This window comes from Myotis daubentonii, chromosome 2 (assembly GCF_963259705.1).
Source record: "Myotis daubentonii chromosome 2, mMyoDau2.1, whole genome shotgun sequence".
In the NCBI taxonomy this organism is placed as follows: domain Eukaryota; kingdom Metazoa; phylum Chordata; class Mammalia; order Chiroptera; family Vespertilionidae; genus Myotis; species Myotis daubentonii.
Window position 1 is genome coordinate 99,629,003 of NC_081841.1, and position 18,538 is coordinate 99,647,540.

At 42.9% G+C, this 18,538-nt stretch overlaps 1 protein-coding gene across 1 annotated transcript; it reads right to left on the bottom strand.

Annotated features, from left to right (window-relative positions):
• Positions 1-1,326: 1,326 nt before the first annotated feature.
• Positions 1,327-15,410, bottom strand: C1QTNF9 (C1q and TNF related 9). The gene is made up of 3 exons (XM_059681051.1): positions 15,230-15,410; positions 4,144-4,206; positions 1,327-2,552 (listed from the first exon to the last, which is right to left on the bottom strand). The coding sequence occupies exons 1-3, from the start codon at positions 15,393-15,395 to the stop codon at positions 1,783-1,785; spliced, it is 999 nt and encodes a 332-aa protein (XP_059537034.1). The 5' UTR covers positions 15,396-15,410; the 3' UTR covers positions 1,327-1,782.
• Positions 15,411-18,538: the final 3,128 nt, after the last annotated feature.

The following is an 18,538-nucleotide window of genomic DNA, read 5'->3' on the forward strand; positions in this document are numbered from 1 at the left end:
AGCAGATGGAGCAATGCTGTGGCTGACATCAGGACCAGCTGCAATGACTAATGACCCCCTCCCCTCTGGCCGATCAATCAGTGGAGACCGTGAGGAGTACACCTGGAAGTGGATGAATACTCTATTGATATCCTCCCCTGAGATCTCAAATAAAAGCTCTCAGGATGGAGAACCGAGCACTGCTCTCTCTATGGCGCACACCCATGCCTTTCCACAGCCTTCTTTCCCCCTAAGGTCTCTCTCTCTCTCTCTCTCTCTCTCTCTCTCTCTCTCTCTCTCTCTCTCTCTCTCTCCTAAGATTCACAAGGGCCCTTCTTTTGCTGTAACTTGTTACCTTCTACGGCTCACTTCTTCTACCCTGTAACTTTCTAAATAAACTTTCTCTTATAGTTTGAGCCTTGGCTCTGCATTCCTTCCTAGCCGGAAATCAAGTACCGAGGTTGCTAAGCTGAGGTTAACACCTGGTGCCATTTTCTGCTGATAACTAGATGATATCATACTGGATGAGTGTTGGCCCTAATCCAATACAATTGGTGTCTTTATAAAAAGAGGGAGATTTGTACTGGTACACAGACAGAGTGAAGATGGCCATGTAAAGTCAGAGATAAAGCTCGAAGTGATGCTGCCACAGCCACGAAATGTCTAGGATTTCTAGAATCTGGAAGCAGCAAGGAAGGATCCTCCCCTGGAGGCTTTATAAGGAACTGGTCCTGCCAACACCTTGATTTTGCATTTCTAGCCTCCGGAACTGTGAGAATAAATGTCTGTGGCTTTAAGCCACTCAGGTTGTGGTGCTTTGTCATGGCAATCCTAGGAAAGTAATACACATTCAAGTCCGGCAAATGGCTCCCTAAACAACTATTTGTTGAACTGAATGGCAATTAAAACTTAAGTTAAAACACTCTGAGTGAAGTGTGCTGCGGCCAAAGGTAAACTGAGTGGGGGGGGAGGGGGTCGTTTGAAAGGATTAAGGAAAGACAGATAAGAGAATGTAAGGTGGGTCTCGGTGGGACGGTGCTCCCTGATGAGGAGACAGCGCCAGTGCCCACAAGCCGTGTCTTTATTTTATAGCAGATGCCACAAGGCAAAGTAGGGGCGTGATCACGTTGTTTACAGCATTCTCGTGTGTTCCAACCTCACTCAACTACATGCACCTGAACTCTACACAAGGCACGTGGGGCTACGCATTCGGACCATAGGTTCAAGCTTACAACCACAGCCATTGGCTATGATTGTGCTGGGAGGGCCCTGCCCTCCAGCTGGGACTTGCAAGTGGCAATGAGAGGACCCTGTCCTTTCATTAGTCCGAGGGTTGAACCTGGCCAAAACACTGTAGCCGTGCCCCATAAAGTGTTGTGCCCGTTTCTGGGATCCCTCATTGTCACCAGCTTAACACTCTTACTAGTCACTAAGTGGAGAAAACATTTTCCTTTCTCCCTGTTGTCCTCAGAAACACAGATGAGAGATCAATCATAAAATGGCTCCTTTGAGCCCTAAAATGATATCAAAACATTCCACAAGAAATGCACATGCAAAGCATTCTTCAGATAATGAAAATAATGAAAAATATCAAAATTACAATAAAAAATGCAGGTACTTAAAATTTTACTCTAAGGAAGATAGCAAATTACATAGAATTGGTTTTAAGAATGACATTTCTATTTTTACCTTTTTATGATAATTACAATACTAAGAGTAATTAACATAGAAAAATCATCTATTGTATCTTCACGGAGCTAACTCTGACGGGTGGCAAGGCGGATTCATAAACACTCCCCATCATTAGCTGCTGAACAGAAGGAAGCCTGTGAAAGTTGTGTCATCATCCTCATCCGCAAACAGGCCGTTAAACCTCTCCCCTCCGGACACCTGCAGCCACACCTCGTCCCCCAGCTTCAGCGGCAGCACAATGCCGCCAGAGGCCTGGTCCTCAGAGCTCATGTAACTGTCCTTCGTGTGCAGTATTTTTACCCCATTTTTGACCAAAGATACCTGCACATTCCTGGAGAACACAGTGATGTGGTAGGTGAAGTAATAGACGCCGGCAATGTGGCAAGTAAATTTTCCCGTAGCTATATCATAATGGTTGAATTCATTATACAAGATCCTGTCAAATTTAATGGGTACGTCTGAGGAAGGAAACTTGCTCAGCACAGTGAGCCCCACAGTGAAAGCACTTTTGGGCAAGACTGGAGTCTCACCAATTTTCCCTTTTTCCCCTCGATCCCCTTTCCAGCCTCTCATTCCCCGGGCTCCTGGCTCACCTTGAGGTCCCAAGGGCCCAGCATCTCCCTTGGGACCAGGCTTTCCAAGGGGGCCTATGGGGCCCTGCAAACCGGTTGGGCCCACAGGTCCACTGCTGCCCTTTAGCCCTGCTGGGCCAATGGGACCCACATCACCTTTCTCCCCCTTTTGCCCTTGAGGACCAGTCTCTCCTCTGAGGCCTTTCTCCCCCATGGGGCCAACAAATCCCTTTGGCCCATGTTTCCCTGGGGGTCCTCTGGAGCCGGGATCTCCTTTGATGCCTTTTGCTTCAACTCTTCCATCTGCTCCTAGGTAGAGAGAGAGAAAGAGAGAGAGAGTAAACCAAGGAAAAAATGATTTGTGAAACATTACCTATAAAAACAACTGGTTTTTCTACTATTGAATATACAAGTGTGATAAAACAGTGTACAGGTTTAGCATATACTCAGGGTTTGAAAATCCATCCATTCCTAAATCGCATGTGTGCGCATGTACCCACACAAACAAAACACTACTGAACTAGTGTCAGGACCCTCATCAGGAGGTACAACTCTTTACCGTCTATTCACTGCTAAACATGCTGATCCTTGAGGAAACATATCTTTGGAATTAGCTCAGGTTCCTTTCAGGAAACTGACAATTATGTGATATCCCCCAAAAAGCTCCTCATGGAGTGAGCAATCACTGAGTCTTCAGTGTGCCATTTATCGGTCTCTACTGCCCAGCCCAGCCTGTCCATTGTGCCAACTGTATTGGGCTACTTGTCAATATGCAGAATAGCTCTGTGCTTCCAGGTGCCTTTGCCTAGACTGGAAAGCAGTGACTATGAGCACGGACTCAGAAGTTAAAGCCAGAATTCAATCCTCTCTCCACCACTTATGCACAGTGGGATGTTAGCCAAGCGGACTAGCCACCTCTGTTTCCTCCTCTGTAATATTGGGATAATCATATTACTTCATTTATAGGCGGCTGTATTGAGTCAATACATGAAAAGCACTTAGAACAACCTAGCACAAAGTGAACAGTATATGTTAGCCATTATGGCTATTCTCCATCCCCATCAGTCACAGTTGCCAAGGTTCCTCCCTTCCTTTCAGGGCCCAATTCAATGCCACCTTCTCCATGTAGAGGCACTGAGTCAAAATTCAGGGTCATTTCTCAGTGCTCACACACTAACTGAGGCTGCAGCAATCTATGATCAAAGGCCAAATCCAGTGTGCTGTCTGATTGTATTTATTTGTTTGTTTGTTTGTTTATATATTTATTTACTATTTTTATTTATTTCAGAGAGGAAGGGAGAGGAAGAGAGAGATAGAAACATCAATGATGAGAGAGAATCATTGATTGTCTGCCTCCTGCATGCCCCTTACTGGGGATCGAGTCCGCAACCCAGGCATGTGCCCTTGACCAGAATTGAACCTGAGACCCTTCAGTCCACAGGCCAGTGCTCTATCTTCTGAGCCAACCAGGTAGTGCCTGTCTGATTTTATATGGCCCACAGCTAAGAAAAATTTACATTTTTAAGTAGTCACAAATAACATTCTGCAATACATGACAATTATATAAAGTTCAGATTTTGTTTTTCATTTTTCATAAGCACTTCCCCACTTATATAAGTAGAGACTCCAGCTGCTTTTCACTACAATGGCAGAGTTAAGTGGTAATGATAGAAACCGTATGGCCGTCAAAGCTAAAAATACTATCTGGCCCTTTGCAGAAAAAGCTTGCTGATCTCAGCACTGAATTATGAGCTTCTGGAGAGCAAGAACTGTTACCTTTATTGTTGGGTTATTCCCACAGCCCAGTAAAGTACTTCTCCTTGGGAAGAACTTAATAATTATTGCTAAATCCTTGACGGTTCGGAATGAGAGCATGGTGAAACGGAACACGGTGTCTGACCTTGTTCTCCTTTCTGGCCGTGCATGCCATCCTTCCCTGGACCACCAGGACGTCCTGGTTCTCCTAAGTGGAAAAGAGAGAGAAAAGACAAGAGTTGAATTTCCAGTTTTCCTAGATATTGGTCTCAATCAGTGATGTAGACTGGAGAGAGGCAGATGTGAGGGAGCGGTAAGGGTGCTGAGTTGTGTGAAAGAAGTGAATTATTATAAAATGAATTGGACTTCTCAAGTACTCAGCTCCCAAAGGCAGGACAAGAAGGGAGCACGTGCACAGATAAGCACAATTGAGTTTTCTCATGTGAGGAGCACTCAGGACGTGATCAAATATCTGAGGCACCCTGGCTGGTGTGGCTCAGGTGGTTGGAGCTTTGTCCCTTACATCAAACATGGCAGGTTCAATTCCCGGTCATGAGGCAACCAATAGATGTTTCTCTCTCACATCAATATTACTTGCTCCCTCTCCCTTCCTTTCTCTAAAAATTAATTTTAAAAAATGCCAAAGGCATTGGGTGACTTTGTCACTTCTCCTTTTCTTTATTTCCTTTTATGTTTTGAATTGAACATTTTATTTTTCATTTATGGTTTACATTTAAAATTATTTTGTATTAGCTTTAGGTGAACAGCATAGTGGTTAATCATATACTTTACAAAGTGTTCTTCCAATATTTCCAGTACCCACTGGGCACCATACATGGTTATTACAATATTATTGACTATACTAGTGGCCTGGTGCACAAAATTCATGCACATTAAAAGAGAATTAATTAGAGGAAATATTTTAATATTGTTATTTGCCCTTTCTCTATAATAGAAGTGTCAGAGATGAAAGAAAATTAGTAAAATGTATATGAAAATCTTTCTTCTGTCAGGGTCTGGGGCGCGCCGTGGGACTCAGAGTCAAGTCCCCACCCAACCGCGTGCACCTTGAAATCACGCGAGACCTAGACCCAGCCAGCCCCACCCTCGTCAAGCCCTGCTGGGCAGGGGGCGCTGCCTCAGGTACCCTGGCCTGGCGCTGGGCAGGGGGCACAGCCTCAGGTCCCCCGTCAAGCCCCTCTGAGCTGGGGACACAGCCTGAGGTCCCCCCAGCCAGGCACCAGGGAAGGGGGTGCAACCTGGGGTCCCCCATCAAGCTCCATCAGGCGGGGGGGGTGCGGCCTGAGGTCTCCCTTCAAGCCCTGCTGGGCGGGGGGGCGCAACCTGAGGTTCCCCTGCTGTGGCCCATGCAGCCTCAGGTCCCTGCTGATCGCTCCTTACGGCTCATTACGGGAACCCCGCCTCCGCTGTGGGCGCAGCCATCTTATGACGGCATGACGGAGTGAGGATCAATTTGCATATTACCTCTTTATTATATAGGATTCCCTATGCTCTACTTTACATCCCAATGAGTATTTTGTAATTACCACTTTATAATGCTTCTTCTTTTTTTGGGTTAATCCTCACCAGAGGATATTTTTTTCCATTGCTTTTTAGAGAGAGTGGAAGGGAGAGCAAGGATGAGAAAGAAAGAGTGAGGGAGAGAGAGAAACATTGATATGAGAGAGATACATTGATTGGTTAGTCTCCCACACATGCCCTGACTGGGGCCAAGGATGAACCTGAAACCCTGATATGTGCCCTTGACCAGGAACTGAACTGGAGATTCAGGTGGATAGGCCACTGCTCTAACCATTTAGCTACACCACCCATGACCAAATTTGTACTTCTTAATTCCTTCACATTTTTTTTACCCAGTCCTCGAACCCCATCCCCTCTGCAACCATTAGTCTGTTCTGTGTCAATGAGTCTGTTTCAATTTTGTTTGTTCATTTATTTTTGTTCTTTAGATTCCTCACATAAGTGAAATCATATGGTATTTGTCCTTCTCTGAGTGACTTATTTTACTTAGCATCATACCCTCTAGGTTCATCTGTCCCAAATGGTAAGATTTTATTCTTTTGTATGACCCACGAACATTCCATTTTATGTATGTACCACAACTTTTTTTTACCTACCAGTCTATTGAATGACACTTGGGTTACTTTCATAACTTGGCTATTGTAAACAATGCTGCAATAAACATAGGAGTGCATATATTCTTCCGAATTAGTGTTGATATATATATATAATCACCGGGTCATAGGCAGCTTCATTTTTCATTTTTGAGGACCCTCCATACTATTTTCCATAGTGGCTGTACCAATCTGCATTCCCACCAACACTGCTCAAGGGTTCCCTTTAGTCCAAATCCTCACCATCACTTATTATTTGTGGATTTATTGATGACAGCCATTCTGGTAAGTATGAAGGGAAATCCTACTGTGGTTTTAAGTTGCATTTCTCTGATGATTAGTGACACTAAGCATCTTTTCATATGTCTGTTGACCATCTGTATGCCCTTTTTGGAGAAGTGTCCAGCCCACTGCCTATATTTTTAACTAGATTGTTTGACTCTGGTGTTGTTATATGAGTTCTTTATATATTTTGGATATTAACCCCTTATCAGATGTATCATTGGTGAGTATCTTCACCCATTCAACAGGTTGTTTTTATGTTTTGTTAATAGTTTTCTTGGCTGTGCAGAAACTGTTTAGTTTTATGTAGTCCCATTTGTTATTTTTTTAAAAAATATTTTTATTGATTTCAGAGAGGAAGGGAAAGGGAGAGATAGAAATATCAATGATGAGAGAGAATCATTGATTGGCTGCCTCCTGCATGCCCCAAACTGGGGATCAAGCCCACAACCCGGGCATGTGCCCTGACCAGGAATCAAACCATGACTTCCTGGTTCATAGGTCAATGCTCAACCATTGAGCCACACTGGCTGGGCCCATTTGTTTTTTATTTGTTTCCTTTGCCTAAGGAAAACATATCAGAAAAAAGTATTACTAGGAGAAATGTCAGAGATTTTACTGCCTATTATTTCTTCCAGGAGTTTTATGGTTTTGAGTCTTACATATAAGTCTTTAATCCATTTAGAGTTTATTCTTGTATATGGTGTAGAAGGTAGTTTAGTTTCATTTTTTTTTGGCATGTATCTGTTCAATTTTCCCAACACAATTTACTGAATAGATAGTCTTTTTCCCATTGTATGTTCTTGCCTCCTTTGTCAAATATTAATTGACCATATGGTGTGGGTTTATATCTGGGCTCTCTATTCTATTCCATTGAACTATTTGTCTGTATTTATGCTGTATTATGCTGTTTTTATCACTGTGGCCTTATCGTATTGTTTGCTATCAGGTAGCATGATACCTTCACTTTGTTCTGTTTCAAGATTACTGTGGCTATTCAGGGCCTTTTGTGATTCCATATAAATTTTTGCATTATTTGTTTTAGTTTTGTGAATTATGTCATTTGCACCTTGATAGAAATTGCATTGAATCTGTAGATTGCTTTGGGTAATATGGGCATTTTAATGATGTTAATTCTTCTTATCTATTTACATGGCATATCCTTCCATTTATTTGTATGTTCTTCAGTTTTTTTCTTCATTATATTATAATTTTCTGAGTTGCAGGTCTTTTATCTCCTTGATTAAATTTATTCCTAGGTATTTTTGATGCAATTATAAGTGGGATTGTTTTCTTCCTCTTTTTGAGGGTTCATTATTGGTATATAAAAATGCAATTGATTTCTGAATGTTTATTTTGTATCTTCGTACTTTTCTGAATTTATCATTTCCAATAGGTTTTTTTGGTAGAATCTGTAGGGTTCTCTATATACAGTATGATGTCATATGCAAATGACGACAGTTTTACTTCTTCATTTCCAATTTGGATGCCTTTTATTTCTTCTCCTTGTCTGATTGCTGTGGCTAAGACTTTCTGGTACTATGTTGAACAAGAGGGGTGAAAGTGGATATCCCTTTCTTATTCCTAATCTTAAGAAAAACACTTTGAGTTTTCCCCATTTTATTTATATGGTATAACACATCAATTGATTTGCAGATATTGTACCCACCTTGAATTCCAGTAATAAATCCCATTTGATCATGGTGTATGATCTTGTTAATATATTGATGGATCCAGTTTGCTAATATTTTGTGGAAGATTTTAGCATCTATGTTCATCAGGGATATTGGACTACAGTTTTCTTTCTTTGTATTGTCTTTATCTAGTTTTGGAATTAGGATAATGCTGGCTTCATAAATAAGCATGGAAGTTTTCTCTCCTCTTGAATTTTTTAGAATAATTTGAGAAGGCTGGCAGTAGAAGAACTTACTAGGATGCGGATTGAGTCCGCAACCCAGGCATGTGCCCTGACCAGGAATCAAACCCTGACCTCCTGGCTCATAGGCTGACATTCAACCACTGAGCCACTCTGGCTGGATTAGTCTTTGTTTTAAAGTTTATTTTGTCTGATATAAGTATTGTTACCCCATATTTTTTTGTTTCCATTTAATACATTTTTTTATCCCTTTACTTTTAGTCTATATATGTTTCTCATTCTGAGGTAGGTTTCTTTTAGATAGCATAAATATGGCTCTTGTTTTCTTATCCATTCAGTTACCCTATGTGTTTTGATTGGAGCATTTAAGCCATTTACGTTTAAAGTGATTATTGATAGTTACATATTTATTGACAATTTTATTCCTCTTTTTTTCTTTCTTCTTAAAGAATCCTTTTAACATTCCTTGTAATAATAGTTTTGTACTAATATACCCCTTTAGCTTTTTCTTGTCTGGAAAGCTCTTTATTCCTTCTTCAATTTTAAAGCTAGCCTTACTAGATAAAGTAGTCTTGATTGTAAGTCTTTGTTTTTCATCACTTCAAATATTTTGAGTCAATTAATTCTGTTCTGAAATGTTTCTGTTGAGAAATTAGCTGACAAGGAGCTCCCTTGTAGGAAACTAACTGTCTTTCTCTTGCTGCTTTTAAGATTCTCTCTTTGTCTTTGACCTTTGCCATTTTAATTTTGATGTGTCTTAGTATTGGCCTGTTTGGGTTCATCTTGTTTGGGATTCTTTGTACATCCAGGCCTAGTGTGTCTTTTTTCTTCTCGAGATTAGGAAAGTTTTCAGTTATTGTTTCTTCAAATAGGATCCAATCTTTTGCTCTCTCTCTTCTTCTTCTTCTGGCATCCCTGTATTGCAAATGTTGTTATACTTCATTGTGTCATATAGATCCCTTAAACTTATCCTCATTTTTAAGAAATTCTTTTTTCTTTTTGCTGCTCTGATTGGGTGTTTTTTGCTACCTGTCTTCCAAATCACTGATTCAATCTCCACTTCATCTAATCTGCTGTTGATTTCATTTCAGATATTGTATTCTTCATTTTTACTAGTTCTTTTTTATGATTTTTGTGAATTTTTTTATGTTTACTATCTTTTTGTTTAAGTTCTCACTGAGCTCATCAATTCTTCTTCTAGGTTCCTTGAGCATTCTTATAACTATTGTTTTGAACTCTGTATCTAGTAGATGTTCACCTCCATTTCATTTAGTTATTTCCTGGGTATTTCTTCTATTCTTTCATTTTAGGCATTTTTTTGTAATTGTTTCTGTGCATTAGGTAGATCTGCTATGCTTCCCAGTCTTGGTATGGATGCCTTATGTAGTAGGTGTCTTGTGGGCTCAGTGGTGCTGTCTCCCTGATCGCATAGGTGGTAGATGCTCCAAGAATGTCCCTCATGTATGTTATGTGAAACTTGCTATATTAGTTGAGTTTTGGTTGGTGTTGGTCAGTCTGTGGGTGAGGTTGGTTCTCGGGCTACCTATGAAAATTGATTCCGACAAGTTTATAAGCTCCTATGTGAGGACTGACCCCATGAAGAAGAATTTGCCTCAGAAGGGTCTGGTCCCTGCTGAGATCTCACTTTGGGTGTGAAGCTAATTGGCTCATGCTTTGATGTGGTCTGAATCCTACCACTGGGTGTGTTGGCTCTGGGGCTTCCTGGGAGGGACTTTGATGCAGTTCAATATCAGACATTGCCTATAACCAGCCCTGGGCTACATGTTTGGAGCTACAAAGTGATCCACAGTTTGTGGCTGCCTCTGCTGGGCCTGGGTGTGAATGGGTGGGTCCAACCTGTGCACTAAGGCCAGCTTCCACCAGCATGGAACCTGGGGGCAGATCAGCAAAAGCCCCAATGCACTCTCACATCAGCTTCCACTTGCCTGTTGCTGGTTAGGCTCGGTTGCTGAAAGGGCCTCTGGTGGTACAGAAGCTGCATGAGGTAGGTTCTCAGTGAATCACCATGTACGCATAAATGGTGTTCACCAAATTAATAGATTCAAACTCGGTGCCAGTGCTGCGACTGAGGCCACTCAGCAAAAGTCTCAGGGTACACCACAGCCAGCCACCTCTTGCTGGGTGCCTGGGGATCTTCATGGTGAAGCAGGGTCTCAGGGAGTTGTCTGGGTGTGGACAGTGCCCAAACAGGCCAAGATTCAACAATATGAAGAAAGGGCTTTGCACAGGAATGGTAGTGCCAGTTGGACATATGAGTGAAAAATGGCCCTACCCTGGAGTCAGACAACTCAGTCTCTTCTCCTCAAGAGCCTTCCAAAAAGAGTCTGCACTGAAGGCCTAAGCTGACCACAGCCAACTAACTCCTCTGCAGAGTGTGAGCTCAGCAAGGTGGAGACACTGAGAATTGGGTGGGTGGGTTTAGTGGATCTCCAATAGGGGAAGGGCTGTGCTGGTCAGGCATGTGGAAGGGAAATAGTCCCTACCCTAGAGCCACACAACTTGGTCTCTGACACCCCTTAAATTTGCCCTCAAGAGCCCTCTAAGAAAGTCTACACCATGGGTCCAGGCAGCTGAGTCCTCCACAGGGTGGGGCAACAGGGAGTTGGAAGGGTAGGACAGTGCATTCCTCCTGGCTGATGCCATATGGAGGAGAGTGCTTAACCCAGGAAAGATGGCATCTGTAGGTGGTGTGGGAAAGGGACTCAGCACAGGGACCCTGGCAGCTGTTTCTTCAGTTCTCTTCCTGGGAGTCACACAAACTTATCTGACCACAAACGACTTCAGTCCACTCTGATCCATCCTCCCTCTGTTGGAGTCCGGGGTGTGTGGTCATGAATGTTATTTGGTGCATTGTCTTTTTAAGAGTGCACCTGGGTTTCTAGCAGACTTCTATCTCTCCTTGGTAGGTAGAATCCTCATTGATTTTCACAGCCAGGAGTTATGTGATCTCCTCTGGTGCTCCTGGCTGGGGAACCCAGCTTTGGGTTGAGATCCATGCTTCTTAGGAGGAACCTTTGAAGCTGAGATATCCTTTCAGATTCTTGACCTTTTCTTGTCTTTCCCCTTCCTACCAGTCTCAATGTGGTTTCTTCTGTAAATCCTTGGTTATAAGACATGTTCAGCTTGTCTTCATTGGTTTTTCAGGTTGATTGTCCTATAATTTAGTTGTAATTCCAGTTTGGACCTGGGAGGAGGTAAGTACAACTTCCACCTACTCTGCTGCCCTCTTGGGTCTCCCTCCTCCTTTTCTATCACTCTTGTGGAGAGTGGAGTGGAAGGTTTACTAGCCTACTGCAAAAACATAGATGACTATGGTTACACAACATGATTTGGGGTAGAAGGGAGGGTTCTGGAAGGATCTCTCCAGTGCTTTAGCGTAATGGAAAATATCACTGATCAATTGGCATGGCAGACCCCATTAGGAACATCAAATGAGTGAGGTTTTGCTGAACACACACAAGGTCTTATTCTGAAAACAGGTTTCCATGAGCTCTAACCCTCCATGTTGTAAGTTTAGGCATGGCAGTAGAAGAACTTACTAGGATGTGGTTCACTCCAGATGACGTCCCCCATAGCAATAGACTTTAGGTCCACGGACCCAGCTGTGGGGTGAAAGGGACAGGGAGAGCCAGTTTCCTGGTCCCGACAAAGGACTGACATGGGCATATTTATATCAGTGATGCCTGGTCTCCTGGGACTTCAGGCAGACCCTGAATACTGGGGAGTCTCTGAGCAGCAGGCACCCCTACATTTACTTCCTTTTTCTTCCCTCTCAATTCCCTTCACTGGCCCACTCCAGAAGTATACGTCTTCCTATTCTTACTTCTTTTTTGTTTCTCTGCTTTAGTCTCAGTTCTTCCATTGTCTGGAATAGTGGCCTCAAAGCTTTCATGATGTACACCTCCAAGTCACAAAGAATGGACATGTACTCTAATGAATATGCATTTATGTATTCATAAATTACATGTAGATAATGTTCTAAAAATGTATTCATTATTAAAACACACAAAAATATATTTGAAGAAAAAAATGAAATTAACTATTAGTGTGAGAAGTATGATTAAATAAACTTCTGAGAAACATATGTATTTATTATATGTATTAGTATGAACTCTGTACAAAACATATATATATGTGTGTATATATATGCTTTGAAGGAGTATGAAAAGCTCAAAAGAATGAATAACATTGAAGAATAAGGAGAGAGGTTCAATAAGGGAAAAATAGACGAATTTGGTGCTGGATAAATAAGCATTTGTCTTTGTCTACTTATTATCTATCTCCTGTGTATATAAAATATTTTAAAATAAAAAAATTAAAATTAAAATTCCATATATTTGTAAATAAAACACACACACCCACTCTTGAATCAGAGAGGAGATGAGCACCCAGAGGTGAGACTCTCACCTCACCCCACCAGAAGTGCTGAGCTGCAAAAATGTTGCCTTGAGACTGGAGCCAAGTACACTCGGATTTTAGAGACAGCTGGTGTAACCGTGGGAGTTTGAGGTCATGGCTGATGCCCGGCTTTCAACTGGAAGAGTCTAAAGAACAAGGCAACTGGAGCAAGGTGCCTACCTGGCAGTGGAGGGTGGCAAAGCTGCAGACATTCCAAGAGGTTCTGTTGTGAACCTGGCAGCCGAGGGCATCATGGTAGGAGGCTTGAAGAGGTAACTTGGAGGAGGAAGTGGAGGGTGAGAAGTGGGACTGGGGTCCAGCAGGCCTGAGAAGCTACCAGCAAGCCCTGCTCCATACCTCCCTAGACAAGCTATTTTCAACTGGTGTGCTGAAGGAACTTTTAAAACATGCAACTATTAGTCAGGGGCACTGAGCTCTTTTCCCTTTGATTGTTAAATAAATTTTTTTTAAAAGACAACAGCCAACACAACAATAGCTGTCCAATTTAAAAGCCCTGTCTTGAACCATAAATATATAGGTCATATAATAGAGTTGCAACTTACTGGTCATGTTGCATATGGTTGCATCTGATTGGTTAATTCCGGTACCAGAAATCCTTATATACAAGTATAGGCACCAGATTTTTTAAAAAGCCACTTTGAGGCAAAAAGAGTAGGTAAGCACGGCTGGTGTTGCTCAGTGGTTCAGTTTTTTTGTTTTTTTTTTTTTTTTTTTTTCAGTGGTTCAGTTTTGGCTCATGCACCAAGAAGTCACTGGTTTGATTACGGGTCAAGATACATACCCATAAAATTAATGAAAACATTTTTAAAAGGACAGGAAATTACTATTATTATTTTTTGTAAATCAATCAAAATTATACCCATTTCTTGTTAGATCAGTAAAAATATATATTTTTGGTGTGCTGCAGAACTTTAGTAATTATTGTATGTGGCCCATGAGATGAAAAAGGTTGAAAATCTCTGTCCTAGAAAAGTCCACCTCGAGCACCCAGCCTCTGCAAGCATACCTTCGGCCACAACCCCTCCAGCAGCTCCAGGCAGCTCAGGCTCAGGCACCTGCCCTGCCCCCCTGAGTCCCTCATGCTGAGCAAGGAGGACTTCTCCTGTCCACCCCACTGGCTCTATCCTCAGGGAGCTGGGAGACTTCCATCAATGAGACTGAGATCCCCCTGAATCCAGGGTCCCAGCACAGGCAGGGATCCCTGAGTAGCAGCTGTATGGCTTCAGATTAGTGTCCATTTTTGTATTCTCTACAGTCCTCTGCCTTGCAGCATGGCCAGGACGCATTAACTCCCACCTGCATTGCAGCTGGATGCTCTCTGGCAAAAACTTTAACATGCTCAAAGTCACTAATCATCTGAGAGATGCAAATCAGAATGACAGTGAGGTACCATCTCACACCTGTCAGAGTGGCTATCATCAACAAATCAACAAATGACAAGTGCTGGCAAGGATGCAGAGAAAAAGGAACACTCGTGCATTGCTGGTGGGAATGCAGACTGGTGCAGCCACTATGGAGAACAGTATGGCGTTTCCTCAAAAAGTTAAAAATGGAACTCCCGTTTGACCCAGTGATCCCACTTCTAGGACTATATGCAAAGAAACTAGAAACACCAATCAGAAAGGATATATGCACCCCTATGTTCATAGCAGCACAATTTACAATAGCTGAAATTTGGAAACAGCCTAAGTGCCCATAGCAAATGAGTGGATTAAAAACCATCTACACAATGGAATACTACGCTACTGTAAAAAGGAAGGAACTCCTACCATTTGCAACAGCATGGATGGACCTGGAGAGCATTATGCTAAGTGAAATAAGTCAGTCAGAGAAAGATAAATACCACATGCTCTCACTCATTTGTGAAATATAATGAACAACATAAACTGATGAACAAAAACAGATCCAGAGACAGAGAAGCATCGATCAGACCATCAAACCTTAGAGGGAAGGTAGGGGAGGGTGGGCGTAAGGGGAGAGATCAACCAAAGGACTTGTATGCATGCATATAAGCCTAACCAATGGACACAGACAACAGGGGGGTGGGGGCATGAGCAGGGGGTTGGAGGGGGCAAAGGGGAGATAAGGGCACCTATGTAATACCTTAATCAATAAAGAAAAAAACCAAACTTAGCAATTGGGTCTCTCTATAGCCCCATGTGCTCAAGATCCCTCATACCTGTCCTGTCGTCTGAGGCAGGAAGATCTATGACATTATATTCTCCTGAAAATGGTCTGTAATAACAGAGATGATGGTTAACAACAGGTTTCCCCCAGTAGATGAGAAAGTGCATGAGGAAGGAGTTCCTGTCACTCTTGTCCAAACACCCAGGCATTTGGCCCAGAATCTGGTGTGGAGCGGCTTTCAGTAAGTGTGTGCTGAGCAATGGGTGAGTGAGGAGCAGGTGATGACCGCACAGGTGATGAACGAATGAATGAGGGAAAAGAACTGAAGGGATAAATGGAACAGCAGCTAAGGACCACCAGGTGGTAAGTACCTGTATCCCCTTTGTCACCCTTTGCTCCATCTCGTCCATCTCTTCCAGGCAAACCGTTGTGACCGGGATTCCCAGGGACACCAGGGTGCCCTTGCCTGCACGTGTCCTGTGAGTTCACGTTCCCTGTGCAGACTCCAGTGGCAAGCAGGAGCCACCAGATCCTCATGGTCCAGATGACAGAGCTGAATGGAAAGAGGGAAGCACAGATCAAAAGGGGGAACCTTTGTCCCAGGGACCATGGCACAGCCTCTGCTCCTCACCCCTGGTGAGGCCCGCACAGATGGTCAGGGTGGGCCAGGCCAGGAGCTGGTAGCAGACCAAGCTGCTTACAACCAGGACATTGTCCTTAAAAGGAACACATGTGATTGGCACCACTTTTAATGGTGAGCAATCCAGGAGAAAGCCAGGTCCCAAGTCAGGGCACTTCCCTTTACCACGTCACTTTGGGAAACCACTTTTCAGAGCCGCAGAAGACGTTAACGCCTACTTACCTCAGAGAGCTGCTGCAAAAACCAGATTTGGTCACCATGTACATGAAAGTACAGCCAACTAGAGGTAGCATTTGACTCGGCAATCCCCCTTCTGGGTATATATGCACAAGCACTGAAAGCAGGGTCCCCAGCGGCTGGTTCTCCGCCCATGTTCACAGTTGCATCACTCACGGCAGTCAAAAGGTGGAAGCAACCCGATAAACGTATAGATGAAATCTGGCCTATCCATGCTGTGGAATGTGACTCAGCCTTAAAGGGAAAGGAAACTCGGGCCCTGCTGCACATGGAGAAACCCGGAAGCATTATGCTGCTGCACAACAATGTCAGTGTCTCTAACACCATGAACTGAACTCTTAAAAGTGATCAAAATGGTTTTATGTGTATTTTACACAAAAATTTAATTTAACAATATTGAAGTGTTCCAAGTGGTCCTACTGCAATTAGATGTCTCCTTTGAGTCAAGGTTTGTTTTTAACGGGGGCGCATGCTCACACACATCAGGGCATACGGTGTGAGAAGTACACTTTCAAATCGCCCCTCCAAGCTATTGATTTGCTTTCCAACCTTACCAGAAGCTATAAGACAATGCTGGTTGGTGAGGCAGGGGCTGAGATCTGAAGGAATGTTCTAGACAAAGAGAACAACACTGGCAAGTCCCCTGCAGTGTGAACCCTCGGGATGCATAGGGCCCACCTGACCAGGCCAATCTCCCCTGGAAGGGGCACAGAGTTCCCTGTCCCTCTCTTTCATGGCACCAGGATAGAGGGGCTACATTTGTTTAGGTAATTGTATAACGAACAACCTGGCTCCCACCTGACTGTATTTTCCTCATTCTTGTAGTCCCAGTGCTCAGTGTTAAGCCTGGAATAGTAGGATGAATAAATACGTATAGAGTGGAGTGAATATGTTATGGTAGATAAGTTCAGATATAAAAATAATAATAACATAAGGCTAGTGCAACTGGTTAGAAGCCAGAACCTCTGCTGAAGGAAGTATACACAGCCCTTTAGAAAGTTAAAGAGAAAGGACATCCTTATCTAAGCCCAGTAATCTCATCCCCCAAATTCTTCTCAATACCCCAAAGTTTGTGTGTCATAGATATTAAACCCAGCATTACCTGTAATTGTGAAGACGTGCATACTACACAATGTGTAACAATAAGTAGTTTAGATAGTAGAATATTATGTAACCACTGAAATGATTATGAAGGTCATATACAAATATGTAAAATGTATCGGTTGTGTTGAGTTGAATTTTTAAAAAGTAGACTAAAATGCCATGCACATGATGAATGCACCTCTGTAATTATGCACATTGGCAAAAGCTAGGAGCAAATAGACCCAATTGAACATGGTAGTTTTGGAAAGGTAGGATGGTTTTTTCTTCGTTTAGAAAAAATGCTGTTTTCACAGTGTCTATACCAGCTGTGGGCAAACTACGGCCCGCAGGCCGGATCCGGCCCATTTGAAATGAATAAAACTAAAAAAAAAAAAAGACCATACCCTTTTATGTAATGATGTTTACTTTGAATTTATATTAGTTCACACAAACACTCCATCCATGCTTTTGTTCCGGCCCTCCGGTCCAGTTTAAGAACCCATTGTGGCCCTCGAGTCAAAAAGTTTGCCCACCCCTGATATATATATATATATATATATATATATGAACCAGATAGACTGTCATGCAAAAAATTATATCACCATCTTATGGAGGCCTCTGAATGTAACAGGACTTGAGGCAAGTAGAGTATTTTGGGGGAAGGAAATACAGATGTTTCCCTTTGAAGTCACAGACAAATGCCATTTCAGGAAATTGAGTTGTTTTCTTGGAGCCAAATTCCATAAATAATCTACATCAGCCTCTTTTGTTTAACTCAGAAGTGACTCAAATCTAAATTGCACAGGTCAAACTCTATTAAGGGGTCTGTATTTTTTACTTTTTAATTTTTTAAAAATGTGTTACAATTGTGCCAGTAATTAAAAACTTACAAGATAGTAAAGGTGTCAACTTGTGATAAACTCCGTTTTGTTCTTCAGCTAGAGAAGAGCTAAGATAAAGCAAACATTTAATCTTCTCCAATTTTTTCACTAGTTTTGGCATACTTCATACTGGCAGAGATCACAGCTAGCTTGCTTCTACCTCATGCCTACCCTGTAGCCAACCTTCAGCAATTGGTTTTGAATAATTGAATATACTTAGCTCCCACATGAGCAGTGAGATAAGTCGCGGCACTATCTACACTAATAAAAGAGAAATATGGTAATTGGTGTACGACTGCTACCCTTTTCATTGGCTAATCAGCAAGATATGCAAATTAACTGTCAGCCAAGATGGCAGCCAGCAGCCAGGCAGCTTGAAACTAACATGAGGCTTGCTTGCCTCAGTGACGGAGGATCGTTGGAGGAAACCAACGTTCCCCACCTGCAGCTAAAGGCCTCTGGGCGGGCAGTTTAAGAAACTCTGTAACAAATACCGCCGGGCTTCAGCGAGCAGATTGGCAACATTGTAAGCAAAGGCCAGAAACCTACTTTCAGCCGGAGGCCTAAGAGCTGGAGCCAAGCCTCAAGGTAAAGCTGGCCCAGAATAAAAATAAAAAAAGAAAAAAAGGAGCGGTTGGGAACTTCAGTCACTCCCAGTCTGAAAACAGCCCTCAGCCCCTCACCCAGACTGGCCAGGCACCCCAGTGGGGACCCCCACCCTGATCCAGGACACCCTTCAGGGCAAACCAGCCGGCCCCACCCATGCACCAGGCCTCTATCCTATATAGTAAAAGGGTAATATGCCTCCCGGCACCGGGATCAGCGTGACAGGGGGCAGC